This window comes from Aquila chrysaetos, chromosome 3 (genome assembly GCF_900496995.4).
Source record: "Aquila chrysaetos chrysaetos chromosome 3, bAquChr1.4, whole genome shotgun sequence".
Classification (NCBI taxonomy): Eukaryota; Metazoa; Chordata; class Aves; order Accipitriformes; family Accipitridae; genus Aquila; species Aquila chrysaetos.
The window spans coordinates 13,319,347-13,347,307 of record NC_044006.1 but is presented as its reverse complement, the minus strand read 5'-3'; the positions used below and the strand labels follow the sequence as shown (position 1 = coordinate 13,347,307).

The 27,961-nt window shown below is 43.9% G+C and overlaps 3 protein-coding genes across 10 annotated transcripts in view; 1 reads left to right on the top strand and 2 right to left on the bottom strand.

Moving 5' to 3' along the window:
* Positions 1 to 4,317, bottom strand: part of ARHGAP40 (Rho GTPase activating protein 40) — a 43,857-nt gene extending 39,540 nt beyond the window's left edge. The window contains exon 1 of one of the 3 annotated variants that reach the window (XM_030010304.2): positions 4,231 to 4,317. Coding sequence is in view for 1 of the 3 variants with exons in the window: in XM_030010303.2 (XP_029866163.1) it covers positions 3,549 to 3,613 (65 nt within the window). In the remaining 2 variants the exon portion in view is untranslated. The other 2 variants (XM_030010306.2, XM_030010303.2) reach the window with 2 other exon arrangements.
* Positions 4,318 to 4,669: 352 nt separating this feature from the next.
* ADIG (adipogenin) lies at positions 4,670 to 11,218 on the bottom strand. 6 transcript variants are annotated; one of them, XR_005932109.1, is made up of 4 exons: positions 9,348 to 10,221; positions 7,248 to 7,549; positions 6,502 to 6,603; positions 4,670 to 5,977 (listed from the first exon to the last, which is right to left on the bottom strand). XR_005932109.1 is itself a non-coding variant. In XM_030009821.2 (4 exons), the coding sequence occupies exons 1-4, from the start codon at positions 10,606 to 10,608 to the stop codon at positions 5,732 to 5,734; spliced, it is 633 nt and encodes a 210-aa protein (XP_029865681.1). In that variant the 5' UTR covers positions 10,609 to 11,218; the 3' UTR covers positions 4,670 to 5,731. The 6 variants fall into 6 exon arrangements, 2 of the variants coding, with proteins under 2 accessions (XP_029865681.1, XP_029865680.1); XM_030009821.2 differs by lacking the exon at positions 6,502 to 6,603 and adding an exon at positions 10,540 to 11,218 and having other exon boundaries at positions 9,348 to 9,363; XR_005932110.1 differs by having other exon boundaries at positions 4,670 to 6,603; positions 7,046 to 7,549; positions 9,348 to 10,227.
* Positions 11,155 to 21,947, top strand: ACTR5 (actin related protein 5). The gene is made up of 9 exons (XM_030009819.2): positions 11,155 to 11,586; positions 12,513 to 12,742; positions 13,565 to 13,734; positions 14,599 to 14,816; positions 15,155 to 15,337; positions 18,005 to 18,127; positions 18,672 to 18,811; positions 19,736 to 19,868; positions 21,309 to 21,947. Exons 1-9 carry the CDS (start codon positions 11,203 to 11,205, stop codon positions 21,564 to 21,566), a joined length of 1,839 nt encoding a protein of 612 aa, XP_029865679.1. The 5' UTR covers positions 11,155 to 11,202; the 3' UTR covers positions 21,567 to 21,947.
* The last annotated feature ends 6,014 nt before the right edge of the window (positions 21,948 to 27,961 follow it).

Here is a 27,961-nt window from a genome sequence, read left to right as displayed (position 1 = left end):
TCATTTCCTACGCTCAGGCTCCACCATACGATGGCAGCGTGTATGTTCACATGGCCATCTCACAGACCATAAGCCACAGTATTCAATTCAAGTAACCAGGAACATTGCAAGTTGTCATAGATGGACAAAATTACATATCATGTAAAAACTAAACAACTCTCAGACAACTAGTGAATTAATAATAGGCTTGCTAGACATTATGCAAGAAGATTCAAGGGTCCTGAAACTTCTCCCTCTAAAAATTTAAAGAGACATGAAAAAAAGACCAGAGTATTGTTTATTTTAAAAGGTCCCCCAGTGAGGGTTGCCCTATTATTTTTCTGTATGACAACAGCAAAGTTCCCTTCATACATAGCTAGCACACAGGATTTAGTGAGAAAGATCCTCATTTTCACAAGAGACCCAAATTTTGCAGACAGCTCAACAGTCCCAGCACTAGCAGCCCTGGGGCTGATGGAATAAGCTATGCAGATGGAAACAATTATTTAGGAGGGGAAGGACTCCTGCATGCATGGAGCAACATCTCACTAAAACTGAAGCCTCCCACCAACACATTCCAGACTCTTAGAGTCATCTACTTTGGGGAATATGCTTTAAGCTACATCAGCTTTTGTGTTTCTTTCTCCAAATTTCTTTGCAATCACCAAACATACTCCCCTGCAAACTGACCTAACGGTCTTACCAAACAGCAATGAATACCACAAAGTATTATAAACATCTGAATCTAAAAATCTATTTAGAGACCTAACTTTTCAAGATACAAGTTCTGATCTCAGACAAGCTTTTCACTACACAACGCACCTGGAAGGACTTACTGATTAACAATGCTGCGGTGAACAACTTCTACCTAAAGTCCATGGCATAAAATAATGAATAAATCATACAGGCCATATCTGATATGTAGAATATCAAATCAAAGTGCCTTATATAACTCAAAACCATGTTTCTTAGAAAGGAACAGAATTACAGAAAGGAATAGCACTAATTGATTAGAAATATCTAATTAAGGGTAGTCCTTTCAAGCCAGCTGCATAAAAAATATTTCATATAATATGTTGCAGGAGAAAAATAACTCCAGCAGGTTTCAATTAAGACTCATTGCCATATGGATTTTACATCTGCAGCAGGAAGGCTCAAACACCATGTCACAACTAAGACATTTTTATGTCTCCAACTGAAAGCGCTTAAACTGCTTGGAATAGAAGCATATGGGCCATAACATCCCCAATTAAGCAAACATTTTGCTGAACTGAGAGCCTAAAAGACATACAAAGCTAGAATATACTGTATTCTCAGTCATACGTTGTAGCCTCTAACTTTTTAAAGGATAAAAAAAAAGCTAAGAGTGTACAGCATGTACACTTCTAACCTTTAGTGCCCTCCTCACCCAGCCAAAGCAGAGGACCCCAGCGCAAGTTGCACAGTGATTTTTAACGAGGCACTAAAGGGATGGGGGGCCCTTTGCTCCACGCAGACAGGGAAGGGCACTGTTCCGCAGAGCAGTTTACACACGCAAGCACATGTGAAGGGCTCCTCAGGTCACCACCTCATCCAGCCTCCTGCTTAAAGCAAGGTCAAAACAGAAGCTAGACCAGGACACCGAGGGCTTCCGCCAGTTGAGTCTTGCAAAGGGCTGAGGTGCCACAACCTCTGTGGGCCCCCGTTTCAGCACTCCCCTGGACTCGCAGGGAGCGGTATTTTTCCTTAAGGCACGCTGGAGCCTCACCCATTTCAATTTATAAAGCTTTGACAAGTGACACGATTCTCCATCCAACTAATCAAAGATGCTATGAACTGGAAAACAACACTTAGGGGTTTTTCCTTTCAGCATCAAAACCACCATCTCAAAAAACGTGTCTCGATTAAACCAAGAGCTCTGCTGCTGCCGTTGCGCCCTCTTGGGGCACAAGGGACCATGAGCCAAATCTTCAGCGTTATTTTCCTACATGCAGCTGGACCCAAGAACCCCAATTCCTCTTTACTAAAAACAGATGTCAGCCAACTTAAATCATCCCATGACTCCTCCAGGAGAAGGATGTAAACAGCCACAGCTCAGCCAGCTGTTACTAAGAGAGGCCCAGCTGACAAGTTAGGGATCCCAACATGCTGCAAGACCTTATCCCAAAATGCTTTGACATACTACTTTCAGACATGTTTATCGCTTAAATCCATCAAAACACATTAGGTCACTTGAGCTTACAGTAGATTAGAGTTTGGATCTTTTACCAACTTATTCCAGAGTTTTGGGCTCAGAGGAGAAAGAAATGGGTATCTACATTTTTCAGTGTAAAATGCTTTCCAATGCAGTCTTATGTTTAATAAAGCCCCCACCTCTGTAACATGCCTGCAAAGTAAATGCTTTACAAATAAGAAGGGAAAAAAAAAAAAAAAAAAAAAAGAGAGATGTGCAAAAGGTCATAAAACATCTATGGTACAGTTTGGTATATAGAAATGCAGGCTTCCACCTCCCAGGAGGCTTAATCTCAGCCAAAAGAAACTACCAAACTACAGCTCCCACTAATGCTGTGCTCGGAAATGTTCAATCCAGGTTTTGGTATCAAACTTTTTCAGCTAAAAAAACTACACACTTGCTACAGTATAGAAGTGCCCAGGGATGGAAGCTGCTGGGTGCATATAAGAAATGATGCTTTGCACCAGGTGAACAAGAGACCTTACAGGTGAATTAAATCCAAAACTACAGAAAAGCCTTCATTCAAAAAAAAAAAAAAAAAAAAATCTATTTGCAGTCACTGCAGACAATCACACTGGCAGTTCTGCTACAATATCCAAGTCTGCAAGCTCTAATGCTCCTGCTGATGCCCAGAAAACAGCTTTTGCACAAAACAGCGAAGGGAAATTAAAGCACAAATTCACTGATGCTATTCAAGTGCTTTCAGACTACAAGGCAGCTGAGAGGTCATGCTACATGCACACTGTGAACTCCAAATCCTCAGCAAAAAGAGGCACAAGGGCAGGCGTTACAGCTAGATTCAGGGAAAGAAATATTTTAACAAAGGTGGACCACAGCACGAAGTCTACAGGTTTCAAACTGAGTCCCCATGTCTGTAGGTCTGTGCCCATTCTCCAGCTCAGGTTGATATATCACGAACCTCTTGCAAGCAGCACGGACCCACAGCAGAGCCAAAATGGCCTTTCCATACTACTTTTAGCTGAACTCACACACAAAAGTTTTATTCTTACCAGCCAAATATTTAGTCGTGCATTATTTCTCAGAGCTCAGAAACAGGAAAACCAGGTATAAACCACTACTGCCATCAGCATAGCTGCGGTACTGGGGAACTCCACAGGAACCAGTAACCCTCAAAGTAGGTTTCTCAATCAGGTTTTGCATGCTGGCACCTCCCTGCTACTACAGTGACATTGCAAGCAACAGCCAGCCCAGCCAAGCTAAAGCTATTCCAAGTATATTTACACAGACTAAACCTACCCAAAGCATATACTTTGGCATCACCAGGCTTTAAAACATCACCATGCAATGTGAGAAGCAGCAATATTCTACGTGACCTTTAGATAGTTTACCTACTCACCTCAGTTCATCTACTTCTTTGCGGTGATGATCCCAGTAAAACAGTTTTAACTTGAATTGTGGCATTTTGGCAACTGCCTCAAGATAATAAGGTTTCTTATTGAACTGAGATTAACGGAGAGTCCAACGTATTCAAGTAGCCTAAACAAGTGAAATCCCATAGAGACAGGGGGCATTCCCAGCGATTCAGCTGCAAGATTAAGTCCTTCTTGCCAACATGTTTTTAAGTGCACACAGACTAGGTGGAAAAGGAAAAGAGAAAAGCCTTGGGACTACCAGAAAACGTTCTTCTCGCTGGCTCAGGGAAGACAGCTTTGAGATGTCAGTAGGGGGGCTGTAGCTGAAACAATAACCCCACTCCCCGACGGGGCACGAGCAGCCAAATTCTGCAGGAAAAGCAGCAATTTAGCACCGAATCACGTTACGGCATCTCAAGCAACAGAAACCCCACGCCTCTGGGGCGCAGCCGGTCTCCCTACCACCACCGAGCATCAGCCTACCTGGTCAGCTCAGCGCCGCAGACAATAGCTGCCGAGCCGGAGAAGAGAAAAAGAAGAGACGGGAGCTCACTCGACACCCGACCGCGGCACGACAGCCGAAGCCGCCCCGCGGTACCGCCCGCACCCGCCCGCCGCTCCTCCGAGAGCCCCAATCCTTCCTCGGGCTCGCTGGCCAGGACTCACCCCCGCGACAGGCGCGGAGCTCAGCGGCGAGGCGAAGCCTTCCCCTCCCTCCCTCCGCACCGCCCAGGCCAGAGAAGAGGGCCGGGCGGGGAGGGGGGCATGGCCACCGCCTGCCTGCGCGGGGAGCCCCGGGGCCCGGCCCGGCCCCTGCGCGGGCTCCGGGGGAGGCGGGAGAGGGCCGGGGCGGACCCCACGCGGGACTGCTGCCCGGGCTCGTCCCGCGCCGCCCTCGCTAAGAAGCACAGCTGTAACCGGTCCCTCAGCGTCCACCGCGGCCCCGCTCCCCGCTGGCAGAGCGGGAAGACACGGGGCGTCGCCAAAGGAGAAGTACCCCAGGCCCGGGTCACCCTCCGCGGAGAGACGGACATTTCCTCGGCAAACAGCTGAGGAACGGCAAATATTTTTTTTTTTCTAAATAAAGGACCTGCAAAAATAAAGGTGTGGACAAACAAGTTTTATTTAAGAGCATACTGCTCTGGACAAATATTTGAAGATGTGGAGGTCAGGGGATGGGGAGGGAAGGACAAGTAAACATAAACAAGGCAGGCTTCATAATTAGTGCGGGCTAGTGTAACTGTTACTCGGTCTACCCATGCAAGGCTCCAGAGACACAGTTACTTCACACCAGGAGCAGAGACAAAACATTTTTCACAAGTAGCAATGCGCTCTTTGGGTTGTGACATCCTAATTCAGGTCCTCTTTTTTTAAAGAGTTTGTTGAATGTGTGCATCAACACCAGGAGCAAACAGCTCTTCTGCTCATAGCCCAACAAACAACTGGATAAACCCTTAAGCCACAAAATCATGGCTCATCGCAGTCCTACCAACATCCTTGTGGTCCCACTAACTGGTTAAATCAAGTTGTTGGTCTGAGTGCCTCTTTGGGCTGTAATCTAACCTTTTATCAGCCTGTCAGCTGTGCTGAAAAGCATATCCTGAACAGAAATGAAGGAAATGCATGCACAGTATCTGCTAAGGGCTTCATTATTTCTTGTTAATTGGAGGTAGGCTTGTTTCATTTGTTAGACCTGAGCATGGAAAAATTTGTTTCCTACTTGGAGAACTGACAAGTTGGAGATCAGAAAAGTGCTAATTGCAGTATGAGTAAAATAATCACTGGGCTGTACTGCATTTAAGCTCCAGCAAGAACCACTACCAAGAGCTATTGCCTTGATCTTATTTGTTCAAAATCAAAGATATCAAAATGGTCAATAGGGAGTATCACTGTAGTCCTTATGAAAAAAGGAACTCATCCCTCTGTAAAGTCAGAGGGGGGCAGAGTACACACCCAAGCACTGGACAAGAGGCTGGCTGCTGTCATCCATTTAATATTTAGACTGTCAATACCGTTCACTCTGAAAGCAGCTGTTGTGACCCAAGCGTCTGTCCACTTAGTCTCGAGTAAGTTTCCTTTTCGGAGAATTAACCTCCCTCTACCATACTGCAGTAGCTCTCACTGATGCTGAGCAAGATTGCTGCTAACAGTTGTGGGACTACCTGCTTTATTTCCACCCCGAAGTGGTTCTCTGAGCTTCGTCACTCCGTTCCAGTTTCCTCCCCAAGACTGAAGCCAACTCTAGCCTCATGGAGCCCAGGATTTTCACAACTTTTTCACCCAGCAAAACGAACAGCTGAGCCATGTAGATAATCAGAGAGGAGAGCAGCAGTTGAATCCTCAGGACATTAGAGATCTGGAGCAACTGGTAGCCAAAGTTCCAGGTGAGAGAAGAAAGCATGGTGCATAACAGCTGGTGAAGAAAAGGAGGAACAGAACTGTCATGGCAATACTGTTTTCAGAAGTTCAATTTTCAGTTGGATATAAATGATTTGAGACCATGAATGCTTGTTCCCTTCCCTCATCCACCCAACACAACTAGCAAGCCTTTCAGTATGAGCATTATGTCCCACAAGAGCCAAGTTTAAACCCCAGTTCTTCAAACTGCTGTGTTCAAATCAATACTTGTACATGTGAAGAGCTCTAGGAGAACCAAATGGTAGCCTAGGCAAGTCCAAGCTCATTCTTAGCATTGTTTCTCAAGCCTTTGAACAACAACAATGAAGAAAAAAAAAAAATTATATATTACTACACTGACTTGGTACTGCCTTGGTGATGTTAACGATGTCAAAAATACTTTGACTTGAGCTGTTCCAGCTTCAGGGTGTGCTAGTCAAACAACTGCAGCAATTTAAAATGATACCAGTCCTTAGCTATTCTAGCCTAACAAAGGTTACTGCTCCAGCAAACCTGGTGGAAGTAAATGTGAGTGAGTACCTCAGCTGCTGCAATTCAAAAATCCCAGCAATGTAAATGAGTAGACAGGACTGTGAATAGTGACAGTGGAGGCACAGACCAGCTTTCCCTTCTGAGCCCCTTCTGCAAAGGAACATACAGTCAAGGCACAGGGAAAGAGAAGACACACAAGACACTAAGCTCTTCCACTGCTTCAAATATATCTTTGGGGATTTGTATAAAGCTAAGGAGGATTGGGACTGCCATGTTTGTAAAGACACTTCTGGCTTTGGCTCTTATTGAGCAAGTGAAATAAGTCTAATTTTTAGTCACATACTCCACTGTAAGAAATCTGAAGAAGCTTTTAAAAATACATAGTATCAGCCATACATGCCAGGAGAGTTTCTATATATAGTTGAGTTAAACTTCTAATCTTACAGGAATAGGTAGCAATTTTCACTGTTTCAAATGCAATTCTCAAGGACTTTTAAAATATGTATACATACCTTTAAATATATATATATATACACACACATATTCATACAGTACACACATATGATAGTTATTCTGTACAATTTTGTGTTACCTTTACTTTGTCTACAACAGGAGTCATTCCAAATAGGGAAGATGGAAAAAGTCTCTTGTTAGTCATTAACCAAGCAGAAACCAATCTTGCAGCTTTCTCTTACCCACAATGCCAGGGAGTCAGGCAGAGGTGAAAAAAAAAATCAGAGCTAAGGCACAAAAGCAGTAGATATGCAAAGAGGTAGCCTGCTCACGGTACTCACCATCACGATGTTACAGAAATCGCTCTTCTCAACCTGAGAATATCTTATCTTCTGGCTCTGAGACCAGCTGTCTGAGATTACAGCAAAAAGACTTTGCTTTTGGCTTTTTGCATTTGAACTCAGATAAGCAGGCTTAGGCCTCAGTTTTTCCACAGATCCACTGGATTGCATCTCCTCTTGCATTTCTGTACTGGATGTGTCATTCTGGGTTTCTTCCTCTGTTGGTTCATCCTCAAATTTAGAGTCAGAATCAGGCTCATCAGAAGATGGTTTCTTTATTTCTTCTACACTGGGCATTTGTGCTAGAAATAGGTTTAAAAAGAACATGTAAAATACCTGTACGCGGCTTCTTCTCCCTAGCTGCAAGCCTTGCGTGTTCCATCTGGGAGCTAGGCAAGGTTCTTCTGAATCTTCTTCAGTTGAAATAAAGGATTTCCAAACCCAACTAGACAATAAGACGCCTATACAAGTGGTTGATTTTAACCAATTAGCTCTTAATCAACAACTATATTAAAGGAGGAGCTGAAATATATACCACTTTTTACTTGTGCCTGCTGTGAACTAGCATAAAATAAGTGAATATGACTGAATTAGCCAGGAAGTTATTAAAAAGAGCACTGGCATTTTTTTCTGTCTTAAGAGTGATTGAGAAACAATTCAATGTTCTAAACCTCTAGGCACACTAGTATATAAAAATGTAACGTGTCTAGTCTTATTGATTAAAATGCAATTTAGAGCATTTGTGGAAATCGTTGGAGGCCTGGTGCTAATAATATACACTACAGGGCTGGAAATTGTGAAGGTAAATGTAGTAAGCATAACCTGAAAATCTCACTGAAAGCATCAAGACATTCCAGAGTTACTCTGTCCAGGCAAAAAGCTGATGCTCAAGTTAAGTACATGGCACAGCTACCCTCTACTTATGTAAAATAGGTATTTTATCCTGCTTATCAGACAGCAGCAGTAAGCCATGCCTATGCTGCTCAGGGTAGCTTGTACAATTGTCACAACCTCTTATAACCTGCACTTTTTAATTATTGTGCTCAGTTACCTACAAGAGAGCACTGGAGTGCGTGGAGGGAAGATACTTTACTACTGAAGCAAGCAGAGGCTGTTTGAGCATCAGCTGTGTGCTAAGCCTGCAAAATGGGAGCTGAAAGTAAAAAATTCAGCATGCACACACATGGCAGGACAGGAAAGGAGGGATGAGTACAAGCCTTTGCTGTGGTGAGTATCTCCTGTTCCTCTGTTGTCTGTGGGTATTGTCTCATTGTTGCTATTCCTATGGGATCTATTATAGGACTGGCTACCACATTATTAAGAACAGAGGGCACCAAACAGAAGTAAAAGCTTGCTGAAATAAAATTTTGTTCTTATTTTCCTTCCTACAGCTGTTCTGCAAAGGCAAAATCACTGCTTTTGAACTTAAGATTGATTCCTCAGCTGGGATTGCTTATGCTCCAGCATTAGAGCAAACTAGCAAGGCTTTATCCTCATGAGTACATCAACAAGGCTACTATTAGCCTAAACCAAAGCCTGTCATCAGTTACTGACATGTTAGCAATAACAATCAGTGATGGACTGGAAAGAGGAGCAAAATACACAAATAAATGAAAATGCATGTCCTGCTCTCTTCAAAAACTTTCTATCAGCCTCAGCATTGATAAAAGAATCCCTTAACAGGTCCCTGGTAACACTCCCCACCGCCCAAAAAAAGAGAAGTGTAAGAGAACTATAATGCCAGAGTTTGAAAGTGTACAAAATTAGAGGGTTAGGTTTGCTTTCTAGGGGATTTTAAAATAGAAATTTACACAAATTACTTGTCCTTTGCCTTTCTTAAATTAAATTACCTCTGAGAAAAAGGGAGAGAGTAAGGAAGAACAGTGGGCAGCAGCTTGTCTTATAGCCGTTTTTAACAGAAAAGCATAACAGTTTGAGTTTGGTTTTCCATATGCTACCAACAGTACTAAAAAACCCTTTAGTTCCCTTCTGTGACAAGTGCCATTAGCCTAAAAATAGCTAGCAGAGCGCTTTAAAGATGAAGCTAATAGATAAAGCCTTTATGCAGCAGCATTTTATCTGACCAACTGCAGAACTTACCTTCATTAAGTAGAAGCTGTAGCCAGATAATCATTATGATCAACAGCATTACAAATGGCAAACAAAACCAGAAGAAAAGAAGAGGAAAGGTCAGCTCATTCACCAAAGGAACCAGAGGATACTTCATTGCTTGCTTCAGGTTACACTAAGTTTAGAACAGCTTGCCTGCTCTGCTTTACTAACTAGCTTTTAATAACTCTCATTGCATCACTGTGTTAATCACAGGAAGACCGCTGATATACTCAGCATGGTTAGCAAAAGGGACAGCCCTGTGCTATGTAGGGAGGGAGTAATAAGGCTTAAACACAGGATAAGAACAACTGAGAAAACATCTGATTTGATTGTCCTTCCCTCAGCTGCTGTTTAAAGGATAAATACAAGTTAGGAAGCTTTCAAGGCTTATGTTAAAACAATAGTTAAAGGTATGTTTATGTCTTCAGATATAGGGGAGATAACCCAGCACTTCAGCCACTTTGAAACTGGGTAGCCAAGGTTGCTTTTGAGAAATCAGTAAAACAGAATCAACACTGCAGAGATGAGTAGAGGATGACTAGCTAAAATTTACTTCTCCCAGGCTCTATTATTTGACATGGAGCACAAACATGTCCCGTATTAACATGGACTCTATTTTTAGCCTACTCTCTATGTTTCTATCTATTAATTAATCCATTAGGAAAATAAACCTTTGTATTTTAATTGCCTTTCTATCCCCCTTCCCTCCAAGAAAGGCAAGCTAGCATGGTTCGTAGGATATGTGTCTATAAATGCATTGCTTAATAGAAAAGGAGTTCAGTAGTGATCAAAGAAGGAACAGATATGTGACTTTGGTAACTTGATATTCATCACACTGTGTGTTTCTCCTTCAATAAAATAAAGCCATTATCTATCGCTTACCTCACAGGGGGTTGTTTGGCTAGATTAATTGTTTGTGTAGCTCTCAGTAAACCTGAGAAGACAGCAGCTATGTAAGTGCACATTATGAATGATTGCATGCATTTAACGTTCTTGCTTGTGTGCACGTGTTTGGTTTTACGTAGCAACAGCCCCTTGAAATGAGCCTCTTAATCCCAAGATCTAAATGAACTTTGCAAATTCTTATTAATTCAGGTTCATAACACCCCTGTGTGAGAAAAGAAAGCTATTATCCCTACTTTGTGCATTGAGTAAACAAGGGAGAAAAGCCATTAATGACCTGAGCGTCAAGGATGCTAAGTATCTGCAGTCCCCATTTCGCACAGCGGGGGTTGCGGGTTGGTGGCATTGCTGAAAATCAGGCGGTTGGCGGTTTGTCTGCCAGTGCAGCGAGGAGACTGACGGAAAGGAGCAGAATCTGGGAGCTGTGATTTCCTCCGGTGTAACGCTGAAGCGTTTCTCTCAGTCCCGTCAGCGGGGCCTCTCGGGCTCCGCTCCGGCTCTTCAGGGCTGGCTTCGGCCGGCGGCCTCCCCTGCCCCCGCCCTGCCTGCCCGTCTCCCCGGTGCCGGGCGCTGATCCGGCAGAGGCTCCTGGAAAAGGCCAGGAGGCCTCAGCCGCGGCTGGAGGGCTGTCTTCGGCAGGGAGACGTGCAGGCTGAACGCTGACGAGGCCTGGGGGAAGCACACGCCGAGTGCGCGATCTCGCGGGGGGTTTTCGCCTCCAGGCAGGTGGCAGACATTGGGGCGGTTTCAAGGTCCAAGTTCAACGCGGAGGGCGCGGGTGCCCCTGCGCGAAAGGGCACCTGGGGGGGGGGGGGTGCAGGCCCCGCGGCCCTCGGAGGAGCCGCAGCCGCCAGCCGGCGCTGCCCCTGGCCCCGCCGCGCTCCGGAACGTGCGTCGGCTGCCCGCGTTCCCGGCCGGAGGGAGCCGGGGAGGGCGCAAAATGGCGGCGGCCTCGCGGGTGTTCGCCTTCCGCGACGCGCGCTGGGCCCCCGACCCGGTGCTGGAGCCGAGCGCGGCCGTGCGGACGCCGCAGCCGGTGCCGCTGGTGATCGATAACGGCTCCTTCCAGACGCGGGCGGGCTGGGCCTCCGCCGACCCCGCCGTCCCCGCCGAGCCCCTGCTGCGGTTCCGCTCGCTGGCGGCCCGCAGCCGCGGGGCCCGCGGCGGGGCCGGCGCCGAGACGCAGGTGGGCAACGACCTGGGGAGCCCCGAGCCGCTGCGCTGGCTGCTCCGCTCGCCCTTCGACCGCAACGTGCCCGTCCAGCTGGAGCTGCAGGAGCTGCTCCTCGACCACGTCTTCCAGCGCCTCGGCGTCGCCTCGCAGGTACCGCCGGGCGGGGAGCGGGGGGGGCGGCGGGCCGGGGGGAGGCCCTGAAGCCGCCGCTGAAACCCGGGCCGGCCCTGCTTTGTGGGGGAGGTTGTGCCTGGGTGCGTAGTGGGAATTGGGGGGGGGGGGGTCCAGCATCGCCCCTCGTTGTCCTGGGGCGGTGTCTTGTCCTCCTCTTCGCAGATACGGCCTAGGTGGACGGGCCCTGAGGAACCTGCTGTGGCGACCCTGGCTGGGCCAGGTGCTCCCCAGGGGTGTCTTTTGAACCCCGCTATTCTCATGATTTCTTCATAGTTTTGTGGTAAAACAAAAATGCGAGGATGCAGCTGCAGGGTGAGAGGTTTGGACTGCAGCGTCTTGTCAGGCTGTGGCCGAGAGCCAGCATCCAGAATCGGTTTTTGAGAAGGACGTTAAGCCTTACTAGTTTTGTATGGTGCCCTTATTCGAAGTGCTTATTCTTGTTTCTTACTTGTTTCTTACACCCAGCTGAGTTGAGAGTTGCTCCTCAGACCGTGAAGCCTTTTGCCTGCGTGACAACACCAGTTTGGAAGCTTTACCTGGTGCTGAACTGAACTTCCACCAGTTTTCACTCGTGCTTCACCTCTTCATTTCGTAGATTTTGGTTACTTAGATTCTTAATAATTTGTTTAAGCTTTTAAAAATCTAGTCTCCTCTGCCCTTAGGAGTTTTTTTCTTTGGTTGAATTAACATTGGAAGCCTTGCTATAGACAAGATTTCTTTTTTTACCCTCTTAGACACTAGATATAATTTAACTTACATGATTAATAGCCTGCACATAAAGTGCTTTTTCATTGCTGTTTTGGAGGAGTTCTTGCTGATCTTCAAAAGAAGCAGCAAGGATAAGTATCCCTGGATTTTCCATTCATACCTTTACTATTTTTCTTTTCGCTTGTCTCTTACAGGGTTGCGTTGATCATCCAATTGTTTTGACAGAAGCGGTGTGCAATCCTCTGTATTCGAGACAAATGATGTCAGAACTCCTCTTCGAATGTTATCAAGTGCCAAAAGTGTCCTATGGAGTAGATAGCTTGTACAGTTTTTACCACAATAAAAGGCAGAACTGGCCCTGCAGTGGTTTGGTAATATCTTCAGGTTACCAGTGTACGCACATTTTGCCTGTCTTAGAAGGCAGGTGAGTTCTTGGCCTGTTAAGTATGGTGCAGCCTCTCTTTGTCAGTCATTGACTTTTCAGTGATGCAAATACCCATTCCTCTAGCATTCAGTATTCCAGCTCCTGCAGTATAAGCTGTTATCAGGTCTTAATTTATACTGACGAGTTAAAACTAGGTCTGCAGATTTTGCTAAGTTATTTTGAATTGAAGAAGCAGTGCTGTCCTTGTATGTGTTGCATTTTTAGTTACTATTCATGCGTAGATCTGTACTTTCAAAAGTAGAAGGGGATGTCTGCCCCAAGTAAGATCAGGCATTAAAAAACATGTGTTAGGTTTTAAAGCAGCTTTGGAACAAATGAAAGTGCTGTGTGAGATTTCTGCAGTTCTTGAGGCTTTTATCATTCTGATTATGCTGCTATGTTGCTCTACTCTTTTTTTTTTTTTTTTTTTTTTTTTTTTTTTTAAATCCTTACTGCAGGAGGTAGCTAGTAGATGCTTCAAATTTTCAAGGGTTACACCTAGCCAAAAGGTTAAAGGAACTACTTTTAGCTCCACTAACCATCACTTCCCTTCTTAAAATAGAACATTTCCTTGCTGTAGCCAAAATTATTTAACGTTTGGGTTTTTTAAAGCAGAACAGCCTTTCAGAAAGCATGTGCAATAAACAAAATAGTGATTATACTTGTTGTCTGGTAACTGAATCTTGAAATATTTATCTGTGAATATTCATCTGTCTACTTGACCGTATCGGAAGTTAAATAATACTGGGCAAAGTAGGAGGTCTGTTTTACACTGAACTTGTGGATCTCTCCAATCTCAGTTGTGTCTCTTTGTGTTTTCAGGTTGGATGCTAAAAACTGTAAACGTATTAATCTTGGAGGGTGTCAAGCAGCTGTATATCTTCAACGCCTCCTTCAGCTGAAATACCCAGGGCATTTTGCTGCCATCACTCTCAGTCGCATGGAGGAAATACTGCATGAGCACAGCTACATTGCAGAGGACTATATAGAAGGTAAAACCAGCTGTAATTTACCACTAGGTAGTGTTCATTCAAACTTAGCTTTGTCCTTTCTATCCCTTGTTCTCAAGTTGGCTGGAATTCTGGCAGAAATACTCTACTACTATTTTGCTTGCTTTATTTTGCTTTCTTTATAGCTGTCTTTCTGGTAATCTGCCTCATGGGAAATGCCTGACAACAGTTTTGAATTTAACATTAAGAGAGAAACAAAATTAAATTACAAAAAAAAAATCTGTATTAGTTCAAATTTCTCTGTGAATAAAAATTTGGATTATTTCAGAGGAAAAGAATTTAAAATGAGTTTAGTTTATTAGTTACTTTATAATTCCAACAAAACATTAAATTGGTTAGGATTATTTCTGCATCTGGCCATGTTTCTTACCTGCTTTAAGGTTTCCAAAATTGCAGAGACGCTTCTCGTGACTTTTTGTGAATTAAAGAAGTTTTAAAATTTCCATGGTAAATGTCATCTTAAGTAGTGGCCGAAGAAAAGAGTTTTCTTAAATTTGTCAATTATGAAAGAGCTTGCAGAAGTCCTTAGAAACATGTGAGAACTCTCCCTTACCTTGGGAAGAGAGAAGAGACAGTAGTGTGCGCTTCCGACTTCTTAGTACTTTGTGTTTCCTGCATGCTGGAGATCAGAGCACTAGGAACCATGTGCACTGAGTATGTGACTGGAAGGTAGTGCTCTGAGGGGGTAGCTAAATATGGGAGTGGCTGCCAAGAGGTGACAGAATCCTAGGCTGTACCGTTGTTGCCTTCTTTCTTCTAAGTCTGAACTTAGTGTGGAGTGCGTACAACATGCGAATCATCTTTTTCAGCCTGGCAAAACAGTTACTTTGCTTTCAAAACATTTAGAGCTGCAGAAGTGGCGGTCCCCAGAGTACTACGAGAACAACATGCACAAGATGCAGCTGCCTTTCTCTAACAAGCTGCTGGGAAGCACTTTGACATCAGAGGAAAAGCAGGAAAGGCGGCAGCAGCAATTACGTCGACTTCAAGAACTGAATGCGCGTCGGCGAGAAGAGAAGCTGCAACTTGACCAAGAGAGGCTGGATAGGTTACTATACGTACAGGTAATGAAGGCAAAGTTTTCTGTGTGATCTTTTATGAGGAGGGCAGGCTGCCCTCAGAGCTTTATCAGAAGGTCATGCATCACTGTAAAGAAGCTACAACTATCCTGTATGTTTCCTGATAGGAGCTTTTTAAGGTTACTTGCAAGATAAGAGGGAGAGATTACTGCTGCAGAGGATGCTTCCAGGTTCTGAACAATACTGCTTTTGTGAAGTATTTTGAATGCTGCCAAAGTGTGCACATCATAATACCTAGTAATGAAGGCAAAGTGTCTGTACATGCCCAGTTGACAGATAATCAATTACCCTGTGTTGTTCATCACAGCTAACTCTGTCTGTAGGAACTTTTAGAAGATGGTCAAATGGATCAATTCCACAAAGCTTTGGTGGAGCTGAACATGGACTCTGCAGAAGAACTTCAGTCTTACATCAACAAATTGAGTCTGTCTGTTGAACAAACGAAGCAGAAAATCCTACAGGCAGAAGTCAATATCGAAGTAGATGTTGTGGACAGCAAGCCGGAGGTATAATGTTTTTACCAAGTCAATCCTCTTATCTCTGGGCGAATTAAGTTTCTGTGCTTGAAAATGTACCCCTTCAGACTTTTATTGATGAACTAAGCTTTTCCTTTAACACACTGCAACTCATTGTTAATTTGGCAACTGTCTTTCTTTTTTCTAGCTTTCCTATGCAGCTACAGAAAGTGACAGTTTTGATTTTGTAGAGTATGCCTGAAATCAGTAACCCTTCTTGTGCTGTTCTGCACTGTGCTCTGGGACATATCTTATAGTTTGATTCCATATAGTTGTAAGCATAATCTTTAGGCTTCCTGACAGTAGTTGAAGTATAGTTATGTGAAATCAGTAAGTTTCCTTAAAAATTTCTTGCACATCTTTAAGAAGTTGGAGAAAAAAGAAAATAGCCCTAGTGGGTTGGAGAAGGTACCACTGAAGGTACCACTGCTTCCCTTTGTACTAACTCATGGCAGCATGTGCCAGCCACTGTCCTTACTTAAGGTTGACTTGCTTAGAGGTTATAAATGCAGCAGCTACCATAATGATTTTGTTCCTACTTTAAACAAACTTCTAACTCTGCTTTTGCATTAATTTTGGTGAAATATGTGGGCCTGGTATGTTAAAGATTCCGTGTGTGTCCCCCCACCCTGGTATCTGACAATTAAATGACATGGATTTTTAAGTACTTAAACCTCAAGTGGTTATAATCCTAAGACAACCATCCTTAAATGTCAGTATCCTTCTATTAAAGATATAGAAGAACCTATCAAGCTTTTTGTTAAAAACAGTATTTTTTTTTCTTTCTGTTCTTCCCTTTCAGGTGCAGAGAACTTTATGGTAAATAACTAACCCTTTGCCTTCACTGTGGCTATCTTTTTTTGGTGCAGTTAAGGAGCATGTTCTATTTTATTTACTTAACAATGAAAGATTAGTTGCTACACTTGGTTGTTGGAATTGTCTTGAAGATGAGAAGCTTATTTGTTTGCTTTGCCAGATTAATACAGGCCCAGCACCTAGCAGCTGCTTCTAAGAGATGGTCTAAGGCTGTTCATGCATTTACTTGTAATTGTTTTTCAAGTCACATGAGGTAGAGCATTTTTAGTTTTACCAGTCTTTGCTCAGGAAAAGGTAGAGAAAGAAAACAGAAAATTGAAGTACAGAGGAGAGTGGTGCCAGATATAGAAGTTCTTATGTCTTATATGGAACTTGAGATGTAGCCAAAACTAGCAGGTGAGCTGATATCTTCTGGGTGTTATATTTTGCTTATCCTTATCAGTAAAGCTTGTGTAAGAATCAGAGTGACTGCGTTTGAGCAAAATTGAGGTAGATGATGGTCTTACCATTGTGGTAAAGAATCTTTCTGCCTTCTGTCAAAAAAAAGTTGTTCTGGAAAAAGGTAATTGAAAGACTATCAGCTGCTTGTAATTTTGCTCAGTGGTTGTGCCTAAGTTCCAACATGCCTAAGTTCTACCATGTCTGTCTTGGATCCCACGCTCCACTTCTTTACTAGGTGTAGTCTCAGACCTTGGAATGAATCCACAAGCCTTTTTATTTGGTCTATGCTTTGTGAGAGCACCTACAATTATCACCGAATCCATTTGTGAAGATACGCCATCCCTCTGTGGCTGTGCAAAGGAGTCTCAAAGCTAATTATGTTGTCCTCGGGTCTGTGCCAAGTCTTCAGCTGAGTTTTATGTTTCTTTCTGTTGTTGTTGTTTGGTTTTTTACTTTAAGACATAAAAAGAAATGGATTTAGCAAAGCATAAGTGTTGGAGATAACTTCAGGTGACTACCGTTTGTTTGCTGTAACAATGAACACTGCTTAAACTTCGGTTTGAGTAATTGCTTGCGTTTTAAGCGGATGTAAGATAGATACTTAAGAATTTAAATAATCTAGCTTTATCTCATCCTGGTGTTGCTTGCTAGACATTGCAACAAATGTTTCAAATTTAAAATAACAAAACCAAATATGTAGCAATGAAATCACAAAGGTAACATTGTAACACAAAATTATTAAATTAGATAATTTAAAAGCTGCTCCTGCTTCACAACAGTGAAGTACTCTAGGATTTTGAGTGATGCTTTTCATTAAGAAGGAGCTTTGGGAGTACCTTCACATCTCTGTAAAATACAAGGGCTTTTGGTATATCCCGTGTGCAAATGCTAGGTGGTTGAAACTGTCAAGAATTGTGTGGTGGCTTTGTAGCTAGCAAATATTTGTTTTCCAGTCCCACACAAGCAAGGCTGGGAATTTAATGGTAATTACAGAGCAGTTAGGGGAGCTGGGAGTGCACCAAGTTTTAACCAATTTAAAAAGCTATTTTATTAAGTTTTAGTGTGTTGTTATGTTTAAGACGTGCCTGGCTAGGATCCTGGCAGTCAGCCTGTTGACTGAGGCCTTTTAATTTCTGAGCTGGCATCACGATAAATTTATTGAAAGTGTTTGATTTTTATGCTTTGAGTGAATGTCTGTCTTAACGTCTGTTTTCTGGGTTGTTCACCATTTTGATTGTTGTCTTCAGTGTGGAGAATGGCATATTTGGTTTCAGGCATGTTAAAAGTTGAGATTTGAGGAAATCGGCGCTGAATTTTCCAAATGTGTTACCAGAATGGAAGTCGTATATGTGCCTAGCACATCTGAGCTAACCTACCATAATATACCTTCTCTGTTTTCAGACTCCTGATTTGGATCCATTAGGCAGTGAACAGTCACTGGAGGATGTGGAAAGTATTAATGAGTTTGAACCTCTGTTTGCTGAGGAACAGCCTGAAGTTGAGAAGCCTGTTGCTGCAGTGCAGGTTTGATTTCTATATCTACACCTCGTGCCAGAGGTTGCTGCCTCCCGGTTGTCCAGTGAGTCTGCTAACATTTCTCCAAATGCAAATATTGTTTGGCTGCTCTTGGAAGAAATGCTTAAACTATCTGAACAGGGCTTTGAGAGGAGAAGTCCTTGCAATCTTAGCTGATGGTTTAGAATGTGAATATACCCACTTGGGTCACTCTGCAGGCAGTGCCTGTTGTAGCAGTGCCATGTTATTAGGGAAAAAAAAGTCCTGCTCAAGTATTTTTTGTGTATGATCCACAGCCTAATATCACATCCCAGTGGACACAGCTTTCAACTTGTGAGGTTGAGCCTTAGGATTGAGTGGCTCCAAATTGAATAAAGTATAGGAGAAGTCCAGCTTCCTTGGCCTTTTGGAACCTTTTACAGCATGGCTCTTTCTCTGTGAGAGCATTATGATCTCTTTCTTGTACAGAATTGTTTGTAAACTTTGCTTATTCTAGAATATTACTGTTCTTTAATGTAATTTCCCACCACTTTTCAATCTCATCTTTTTAAAGCCCGTGTTTAACCTGGCAGAATATCACCAACTTTTCCTTGGCACTGAAAGAATCAGGGCTCCAGAGATTGTCTTCCAGCCCTCCCTGATAGGAGAAGACCAGGCTGGTATAGCAGAAACCATGCAATATGTCCTTGAGAGGTGAGTTTACAAAGCTACTTGGCACTTACTTCAAACAAGCTATTTTTTTGTTTTTGCAAAATACTTTTGCAAATGCAGCTTTTGCAATACTGGTAACTTAACAATAATTTGAGAAAATATGTTTGAATAGTTCTTTTTGGTGGGGTTGAGCATTGCAGGTTAGACATGTCTTCCTGTTCTGAAAACCACATGTAACTCTGCTTGTCTTAAGTCAGTGGTCTGCAAACTTTTTTGATCAATTACTCCATCAGTAAAAAATTTTGGGGCACAGACCTCCAATATATTTATATTTATAAATTACATACAGGTACTACTCAACTAATATATTGTGTACATTTTAAAATGTACACAAAAATAAAAATTAAAAAATGATGCGATAAAGGTGAAATAAACACTTTTAATTTATTTATTTATTAATGGTACAAAAAATATCTTCTTCCTGCACCCCGATGGATTGTCTGGCACACACCCCACTTTGGAGACCCTGGGTCCAACTTGTTATAGAGGGAAACAACAAACCCTTGTAAACATCCATCCCACGAAACAATGAGCATTCTCTGTTTGTGCGAGACCAAAGTTAGGGGTGACATTTTAAGTTATGATATAGGCATGCTTGCTGGACAACTATTTCCAGACAACTTAGCATTAGCAGAATGTCGCCCCTGAACTATATGAACATACGAGACTGCATTTTCTGAAATGTAAGAATTCCAGCTCTACAGAGTTGTTGATTTATGGGGTTAAGGAATTTTTTTTTGCCACCCCCTGAATTTCCAGAAAGCGAACACAGTTTTCATGTTAGGGAAGTGAAGGAAGTTTCTCAAAGTGAATCCTGAAGACAAGGTATCAGTACGCCCCATGGTGGTTCGGCTCATAGGAGGGATGTCCTTGAGAAAGACTGAAGTTGGTTTTTGTTCCTTGTAGGTATCCAAAGGAGCAACAAGCTATTCTTGTCCAGAACGTTTTTCTCACTGGTGGAAATACAATGTACCCTGGACTAAAAGCTAGAGTCCAGAAGGAGCTCCTCGAAATAAGGCCGTTCCAGTCATCTTTTCAGGTACATGTGTTGACATGATGTTTGTGTTGACAGCCTGTTCATCTATGTTCAAAAGTAGTTTGGATTGGGAGAGGTATGGAGCAGGTGTACTTCACGCATGGGAATGGGTAGTGTTATATGACAAGACACTGCGAACAGCTTTTTTGACCTGAGAAGATGAAGGTTAAGCAAAGATACAGTTGCTCTTTATGGACATTAGAGTAGGGTCGATGCCTTGGAAAAGGAAAACCTGCTTCAGCTAAAGGACCATGCACACACAAGCATGTTTGGCTGGAATTCGCAGATTGATTTCTTAGGATTGGGACAGTTACTATCTGGAACAAGTCACCTTTGTTAGGAGTAGTTGCTGGGAAAAACTGCTCACTTCAAAACTAAGTTACATGTTCTGTTTGTTACATGTAATGACTGTCTGGGACAGCAGCAAGAGATTCAGTGGGTATCTTGCAAACCTGTGATCCTTTGCAACTTTTGTTAGTAGCAAGCACAGTACAAGTTGTGCAAGTCCCAGAGTTTGCCATGCATTTTGTAAGGAGACTTGCTATTCTGGAACCACCTTGTCTCCTCAAATCTACTATCTTCCTGAATAGAAAATCAGGTTATAAACTGGGGAGAGAAAAAAAATCAGTGCAAATATAATATTGTGATTCCACAAGCCATGTTTTCTACAGTTATTGTACATAGCTCTGAGCCAGGTGTGACTGACAGAAACTTAGTTACAGCCATATACTTGGTATATTTATGAAGGATATTGCTTGCTAAGATTTGAGTATGTAACTTGTGTCTATAGGAAGAAAATGAATGCATTTTTGTCTGGTTTTAATGTCACTGCTTGTAACTGACTAAGAGCTTCCTTCTTTCCATTAAAATATGGTCCATAGTGTGGTTCTATCAGAACTCTGTCACTTCACAGATGTCGCACATGGGATTTACATGGTGTGTAGACTAGTGAGCCCATAGCTGAACCAGGAAAGCAGTTCATGCTACAGTAGTAGGAGTAGTTTAAATGGAAGTATGAATCTACACCAGTGGAAAGAGCACGTGTGGTTCTTGCCTACATACTGCTATTTCTTTGCCTGCAGTATTCCTCCCTGCTACTTCAAGCAGGGAGGAAGTTTTACTGGAGCACTTGATACTTATTTTGCAGTACCACCAACTCTTCCAGCATTGGCTTCCAGCTGTGAGGGCTGTTGGTAGTGAATGTGATACAACCATGTGCTTTCTCATCCTGTAGAAACAAAGCAGGCTCATGGAGAATTGATCTCAAGGTGAAAACACACTTCAAACCTATTCCTTACATTACTCTTCCCCAGAGGCACTGAATAATCAGCTCAAACTTCTGAAATTCAGTGGTTTGTGTCATATACCACTGTAATCAGGGAAACAAGGGCTTTTCTCTCCTGTGTTGAATTGACATGGTTGTTCTGTTTTCCTTCCATCCAGGTTCACCTTGCTTCCAGTCCTGTTTTAGATGCCTGGTATGGGGCTAGGGATTGGGCAGTGGAATACATGACCCGTGAGGAAGGCTGGATAACCAGAAAAGACTATGAAGAAAAAGGGGGAGAATACCTCAAGGAACACTGTGCTTCAAATGTCTATGTTCCCATTCGCCTTCCAAAGCAGGCCCCACGGGCAACAGAGGCATTAGCAACTAGCAGAGCGCTGACATCCAGCACAGGCAATCCTTGTGAGCAGGCATAGCACCGTGCCTTTGTCACAGACCCTCGGATGGAGATAACAGTGCAGAGAAAAGAAGAGTTACTGGTGTGCAGCATGAGCTGTGCATGGAGTGCAGGCCTCAGCCTAGCCTTGCTGGCTGCTCAGAGAGCACTGAGCATCTCATCCAGTCGCCTGAAGGAGGAGGGCAAGCCACGCTGGGGCGACAGCTGGCATGGTCATAGCACCGGCAGCGCTTAGTGCTGCTCATGCATAGCACAGGAGTATGCATCAGCAAGGAGGAGCACAACAGAAGTGCATTCCAGAGAAAAATACTATCTTATAAACTGTCATAGTAAGACTCAGGGTTTTTTGAGAGTATATGTTTTACAGCTTTTTTTAAATTTAATTAAAATGTACTGGTTTTCTACTGCTTTTATTGCATGATCCAGAAGCTGGGCTTGTTTCAAGCGAGTCAATCCAGCAGGCGTCACCCTCGCTCGCTGCAGCGAGCGTTTGTCAGGACATGTTGGTCAGGACGCATCCTGCTGCTGGAGGCCAGAGAGGCTGATCTGTGCCTTTCTTCCTGAGGCCTCCTGCACTCACGTCTTGTTTGATTTCCTGCCTGCTACACACTTTCTGCTAAACCACTGCCCAATAAGCAGTGGGATATCAGATACTTTTTGACTTACTTTATGTCAGTAATATCAATGTCTTGGTTGAAACTGGAGACCTGGTCACATAAAGCACTGTCCAGCTATACAGACAGAACTCTCCATAAAGCACAGTCCAGAACAACTGCCAAATCTTGTGCAGTCCTGTGGTGGGTTGACCCTGGCTGGGTGCCAGGTGCCCACCAAAGCTGCTCTGTCACTCTTCCTCCTCAGCTGGATAGGGGAGAGAAAATAAAACAAAAGGCTTGTGGGTCAAGATAAGGATAGTTTAATAAAGTGAAAGCAAAGGTCGTGCACACGAAAGCAAAAGAAAACAAATGATGTTATTCTCTACTTCCCATCAACAGGTGATGTCTGGCCACTTCCTGGGAAGCAGGGCTTCAGTACGTGTAGTGGTTGCTCTGGAAGACGAAAATGCCCCCCCTTCCATCTCCCTTAGCTTTTATAGCTGAGCTGATGTCATATGGTATGGAATATCTGTGTGGTTAGTTTGGGTCAGCTGTCCTGGCTATGTCCCCTCCCAAGATCTTGCCCAGCCCCAGCCTGCCGTTGAGGGGGGGCAGAAACATTGGGGAGACAGCCTTGATGCTGTGGGAGCACTGCTCAGCAGTAGCCAAAACACTGGTGTGTTATCAACGCCTTTCTAGCTACCAATGCAGAGCGCAGCACTACGAGGGCTGCTATGGGGAGAATTAACTCCATCTCAGCCAGACCCAATACAAGCCCTTAAGTGGTTTTACAAGAGTGGTGGCTGAGCAGGCCAGCTCTTGACTGGTGGGACTTTTTTTTAGCAAAAGTTGTTTTAGCAATATAGCAAACTTTTTGCTTTATCACTAACTTAACGTGTTTCAGTGATTTGACCTCTTTAAAGAGTACAGCAGTGAGGATGTATTTGATTGGTTGTACCTTGCTGAAAAATGCAGGTTTGCACCCAGACCCCTGTCCTGCTGCACAACATACTCTAGCTTAAATTTGACTGGGGATTCAGTTGTCGCACTGAACAACTTGCTATTGCTTTCCCAAAAGAAGAATCGGTGCTAAATGCTGAACTGAAACCTAAGCAGACTCCATCACTTTGGCAAAAGCTGTGAACTATTAGGCTGGAAAAGGTAAATCTATGGTGAAAATATCCAGGCCAAAACTGCTATAAAGAAAGTGAAGAGGTGGCAGCTTACTGTCCCCAAGGGCCGCAGAGCATCAAGATAAGTTGTCATCTGGCAGATTCAAAACAAAGGGTGTGAGGTGCTTGTTGGTGCTCAAGTGAGGAGTTTGTTGCCACAGGATGTGATACACAGTTTTCTGGATTCAAAAAGTATTACCTAGAGCTACAATTTTAAAAAAGAAAAATCTGCTATCAAACACAGAGGTCTCACCTGTGTGTAAGAGGTCCTGCAGTCGTGTATTCTTTGGCGAGCGCGTGAGGCAAGTATTGTTGCAGACCTGCTGTCTTGCACGGTTCCTGCAGCACCCAGCACTGGTCACTCTCAGGTAGGATACAGGTCTTGGTGGACCTTTGGCCTGGTCCTTACAGGCTGTTGGGCAGGGGGAGGAGGAGGAGAAGGGAGCTTGCTGCCTTCAGGTAACCTCAAATTTGGACTATTGATCCTATCCCTAGCTGCCTGGAGGCATACCAATTTTCAGGACCATTAAGGCAATTCTATGGGTGGTAAAGAATGTGGAAAAACATGCTGTGCTGAAACATGGCAAAGCTACATCCCAACATGTCTTTTCTGATCTCAGTTATCAGTGACCTGGAGTAGAATACATGATGTGCCATTACTATTTGACCCCTTTCTGACGCATCTTGGGCTATCGTGGCAGAGTTGCTACGCAAGATGTAGAAGGCTGTTCCGATACTTGGTGTTGGTTGCTAAATAGATAAGAGGGCACGAAGGCCTAAAAGGGCGTCTATAGTGGATAGTTGTATTGCTTTTAAATGTTTGGCCAAATTGTGCCTACCACTTCACTTGCATTAATTCAAAGCAGAGCTGTCTAATTCTGTACAGAGATGCCAGATCAGCTGCTTAAGCAGCTTCAAGGAAGCATAATTTTATAATCTCCTAAATATTAGCTGTTAATTTGTTCCTTCATCCCCACAATAGCTGGAGTAACTAATGAACTTCGACAACGTGATCACAGTCACAGGCTGTTCTGAGTGTGCTGGTGGACATTCAGTTGCTTGGAGTAGCACCATGAAAAGCATGGATGTTGCAAAACAGGATTAACTTTACCCATTTTAGTTCAGTTCCCTGATACAATTTGCTGTGGTGCTACCTGAGCATTGGTGCTGGCAGGAGAAAAATGGAAGGAGTGCGTGGTGTTGAGGGCAGGAGGATGCAATGGCGTTATTTTGGTAGTAGTGCTGGTTGGAGTCCTTGTGGAGCTCCACCATTGTGACACTTGTGGCAAGGTTTTGTCATACCCATGTGCAGAATTTTGTTCATATGGTTGTTTTCCATATAATTGGCACAGGGCTCACCAAACCCAGAAGGGGCGTGGACTATTTCTTCTGTGCATTGGCTTATGCCACCTAAGAGGGGAGCAGGCCAAAAAGGCACTTGCTTAACTCCTTTTTAATGGGGCTTCTGGTTGTGTGAGGAGCAGTAGGAGGAATTGTTAAAATGAGAAAACTGTTTACTGAAAAAAAAAAAAAAAAGATCATTCTGTGGACAGGAAGCTTGTACTGATGCTGTGAGGGCCTTTGCCAAGAGGTCGTAGGGCTGCTGTTGAGTGAGCTGCTGTGCAAGCAGCCTCAAAATCTGTAGTGTGTTTATTCTGGCGGGTGTCCTGCAAGCTGACAAAGTGCAATTGCCAGTTCAGAGCTGGTCAAGTGGTTCCCATTTGGTCCTCAGTATATTAAGTTCAAAGCAACCTGTAACCTTATTATACAATTCAGTTATCACCTAATTCAGGTCAAAAAATACAAAAGTACAAGTTGCAATTCAACAGGCTTGGTGAGCTTGGTCTATTTAATCTAAAAGAGAGCTCAAACTGGGTTCCACCTTTTGCAGGGTCCCTAAGACCTGCTCTGAGTGGAAACACCACGTCAGTGAGAAGCCCTGGAGACTAAACATAGATCACGTGTTTAATGTCCCAGATTTCCGTTTGAGCTGCATACGAGCCTTGCTTTTGGTCTTCAAGGCTTCTTAGGTTTCCTGTGCCATAGCGACTTCAAACACTAACCGTTCTTTGCTAAATCTCCGCTAGGACACCAAGATTAGAACTCTTTGCTCCAGTTATTAATCTCTGAAATACTTAATGTGCTGTGTAAGACAGCATTTCAGAAGAAAGAGAAGATGCCCGTGAACTGTCACTTAAAATTTAGGATTATCCCTCCAGAGACAGCCTGCAATGATCCTCTAGCAGCCAGTCATAAAACAGAAGTTTTGAAGCTTGTGTGGGATGAGCAGGGGAGGGGAATATGCTGTAATGGATTTAACATTATCCCCAAAGTCATATGGTGGGATTTCCACCCTGGTTCGATACATCAGGCTCAGAGCAGCTGTGCTGATTCCCATTGCTCACTCCCACTACTTTGTGCAGATAGCAAGCTGGTCCCTGAGCATCAGCTTCAACAAAACTTCTCCGTTTTAAATGGCAAAGCATGCCCGGGGGTTGAGCCAAGAGTTCTTCAGGCTCCTTTTGCTCCCGCTTTTCAGGTACTGTGTTTCCTGTGTTTAGCAGACAAACAGCTTCCCCCCCCCCCCCCCCTTGTTCATCACAGGAGCCCAGCCCTACCTCTTAGGGCTGCAGAGTGCCATAGTTTCGGGGGGGGGGGGGGGGTGTTTGTTTTTTTTTTATTTTATTGGGTTTTTTACATCCTTAGGGATCTTTTCTTCCTCTTTTTAAGCAGTGGGCTTGGTTTCCATTTCCTAATGCAGCAGAGACTGCGATGAGAGTACTGCACCAAGGGTCAGGAGACCTGGATCCATTTTCATGTCTGTTTACTCACCGTAACTCGTTGCTGTTTTGCTCTCAGTTCGGTGCCTCAGCATCTGTAACAGCAAAGCTAACCTGAGAATGGTGCTAGCGGAGGGTTTCACAAAGTGCATAATTACTGTAGAAGACAGTAAGGGTGGTGGGAAGGCTGGAAAGGGGTTTGTGGGGAAGGAGGGGAGGTCAAGGAAAATCATGGAGAAAGGTCCATGTATGCTTAATGTGCAGTGGGCCAAGTGGAAGGTTTTCAAACCACTCATTGCCTGAAGCTGGAAGAAGCATATAGTATGGTAAGAATCACTCTGTGCAGGTATGCTTTTATTCTTAAGCAATTGCTATTGACCACTGTCAGTTAGAATGTGAAGCAAGCTGGATTTATGGTCTGACTCAGAAGCTTTTATGCTCTTAAAATTCCTGGGTTTAGGCAGGACAGTATTTTCTCTAGCTTTTTATTTATTTCAGGACTGAGGTGAAGCATGAAGCATCTGTCAGGAAATAAATGTGCTGTGCCGATGGGGAAAGCATCTTTTATGTAGCCAGTGAGATTCTGTGAAGGCATCCAGGTTCCTGCACTTGCAGTAGCCATAGTTGGGCTGTTACATCAAGAGGAAGCTCATCTCCAGGCAAGCTTGGTGCACTGCTCTTGGCAGGTCTGGCTGGAAAAATGAGCTTTACAACATGGAAGGAAAAAGTGTGGCTTTATTCAAACCTATGTCAAATGAATTCCAGAGGAGAGACACCTTTGGAAAACATCTAAGTTCCTCATGTTTGAACTACTTGGGAACAGATGGATGATAGAATATTGGATAGCAGGAAGATCATGGTGCATCGTGTGCCTTCCTTACTTAGATGAAGGGAAAAGGTGCATGGTGGACCTCTGGATGGGAGAAGTTTTGAGGGGTGATGGCAACCTGCAGCCCCAAAAGCCTCATAGTTGCCATGGTGGCACACAGGGGTGGCACATGGGGCTGCTGTGTAGGCAGGCACTTTCCTGAGTGCCCTGATGCTCAGGAGGGGTGGGAGCCTGTTGGCTGCAGCTGAGGCTGATTTTCCTCCTCTCTAAACTATCACCTTGTTTCTGCAACTCTTCCTGGAGCATCCTCCATGCTCCTGAATGTCTCCGTATGCCCAGTGGGAAAACTGTCCCCTACAAGCATGGGAGACTGGGGACTCGCTGCCTTGTCTGAGGCTTGTTTGGAGGCGAGTTCTAGTCTATGCAAACAGTTTTTGAGTACTCTTATCTTTCTACTAAAGATTTTGATGTGGAGATTTTGTTCTTCAGGGCGTTCTCACTCTCTTCGAAGGTGAATATTAATAAATAAGAAAAACTAGCCTGCCTCACTGATGCTTTTTTCTGCATTTGAATGGTAGCCCAACAGCATCCAGATAAGAAACAGTCCTATTGGTCTGATCTTCCTGCTCTGCTTTGAGGGCTAGTGGGGACTTTCACAGGGCTTCTCCACACAATTTTAGAAATAACTTCAGTCGCTGCTAGAATGACCAGAAGTCCCCTGGGGCACACGGGCTCCTGTTCCTCGGGGGTGACCTCCCCTGTCACCACTCTCGCCTTGAGCACCAGCTGCCTTCCAGCATTTCATCTGCTACACTTAGATAAATCCACCTGATCTAGAAGCCATCAACTAATAGGCTGTCAGTGCTCCAAAGGCAAAATGCCTTAAGAAGGTCCCAAACTGTTTTCTTAGATGTATCCACAACGACATGCCCCTGGGATTCCACCATGTGCATGAGGAGGGTTGTCACAAGGTAGATGCCATCTGCTAGCGCTGGGTTTGAGCTATTAGTAAGCTTCTTGCATAACACCTTGCATAG

Coding starts and splice junctions, on each gene's coding strand:
- ACTR5 (XM_030009819.2), top strand. CDS start 11,203: ATGGCGGCGGCCTCGCGGGTGTTCGCCTTCCGCGACGCGCGCTGGGCC. Junction 12,743..13,564: donor TTGCCTGTCTTAGAAGGCAG/GTGAGTTCTTGG, acceptor TTGTGTTTTCAG/GTTGGATGCTAAAAACTGTA. Junction 15,338..18,004: donor TTGTGGACAGCAAGCCGGAG/GTATAATGTTTT, acceptor CTCTGTTTTCAG/ACTCCTGATTTGGATCCATT.
- ADIG (XM_030009820.2), bottom strand. CDS start 9,474: ATGAAGTATCCTCTGGTTCCTTTGGTGAATGAGCTGACCTTTCCTCTT. Junction 7,550..9,347: donor ACAGCTTCTACTTAATGAAG/GTAAGTTCTGCA, acceptor ACCTATTTCTAG/CACAAATGCCCAGTGTAGAA. Junction 5,978..7,247: donor ATTTCTGTAACATCGTGATG/GTGAGTACCGTG, acceptor TTTCTTCACCAG/CTGTTATGCACCATGCTTTC.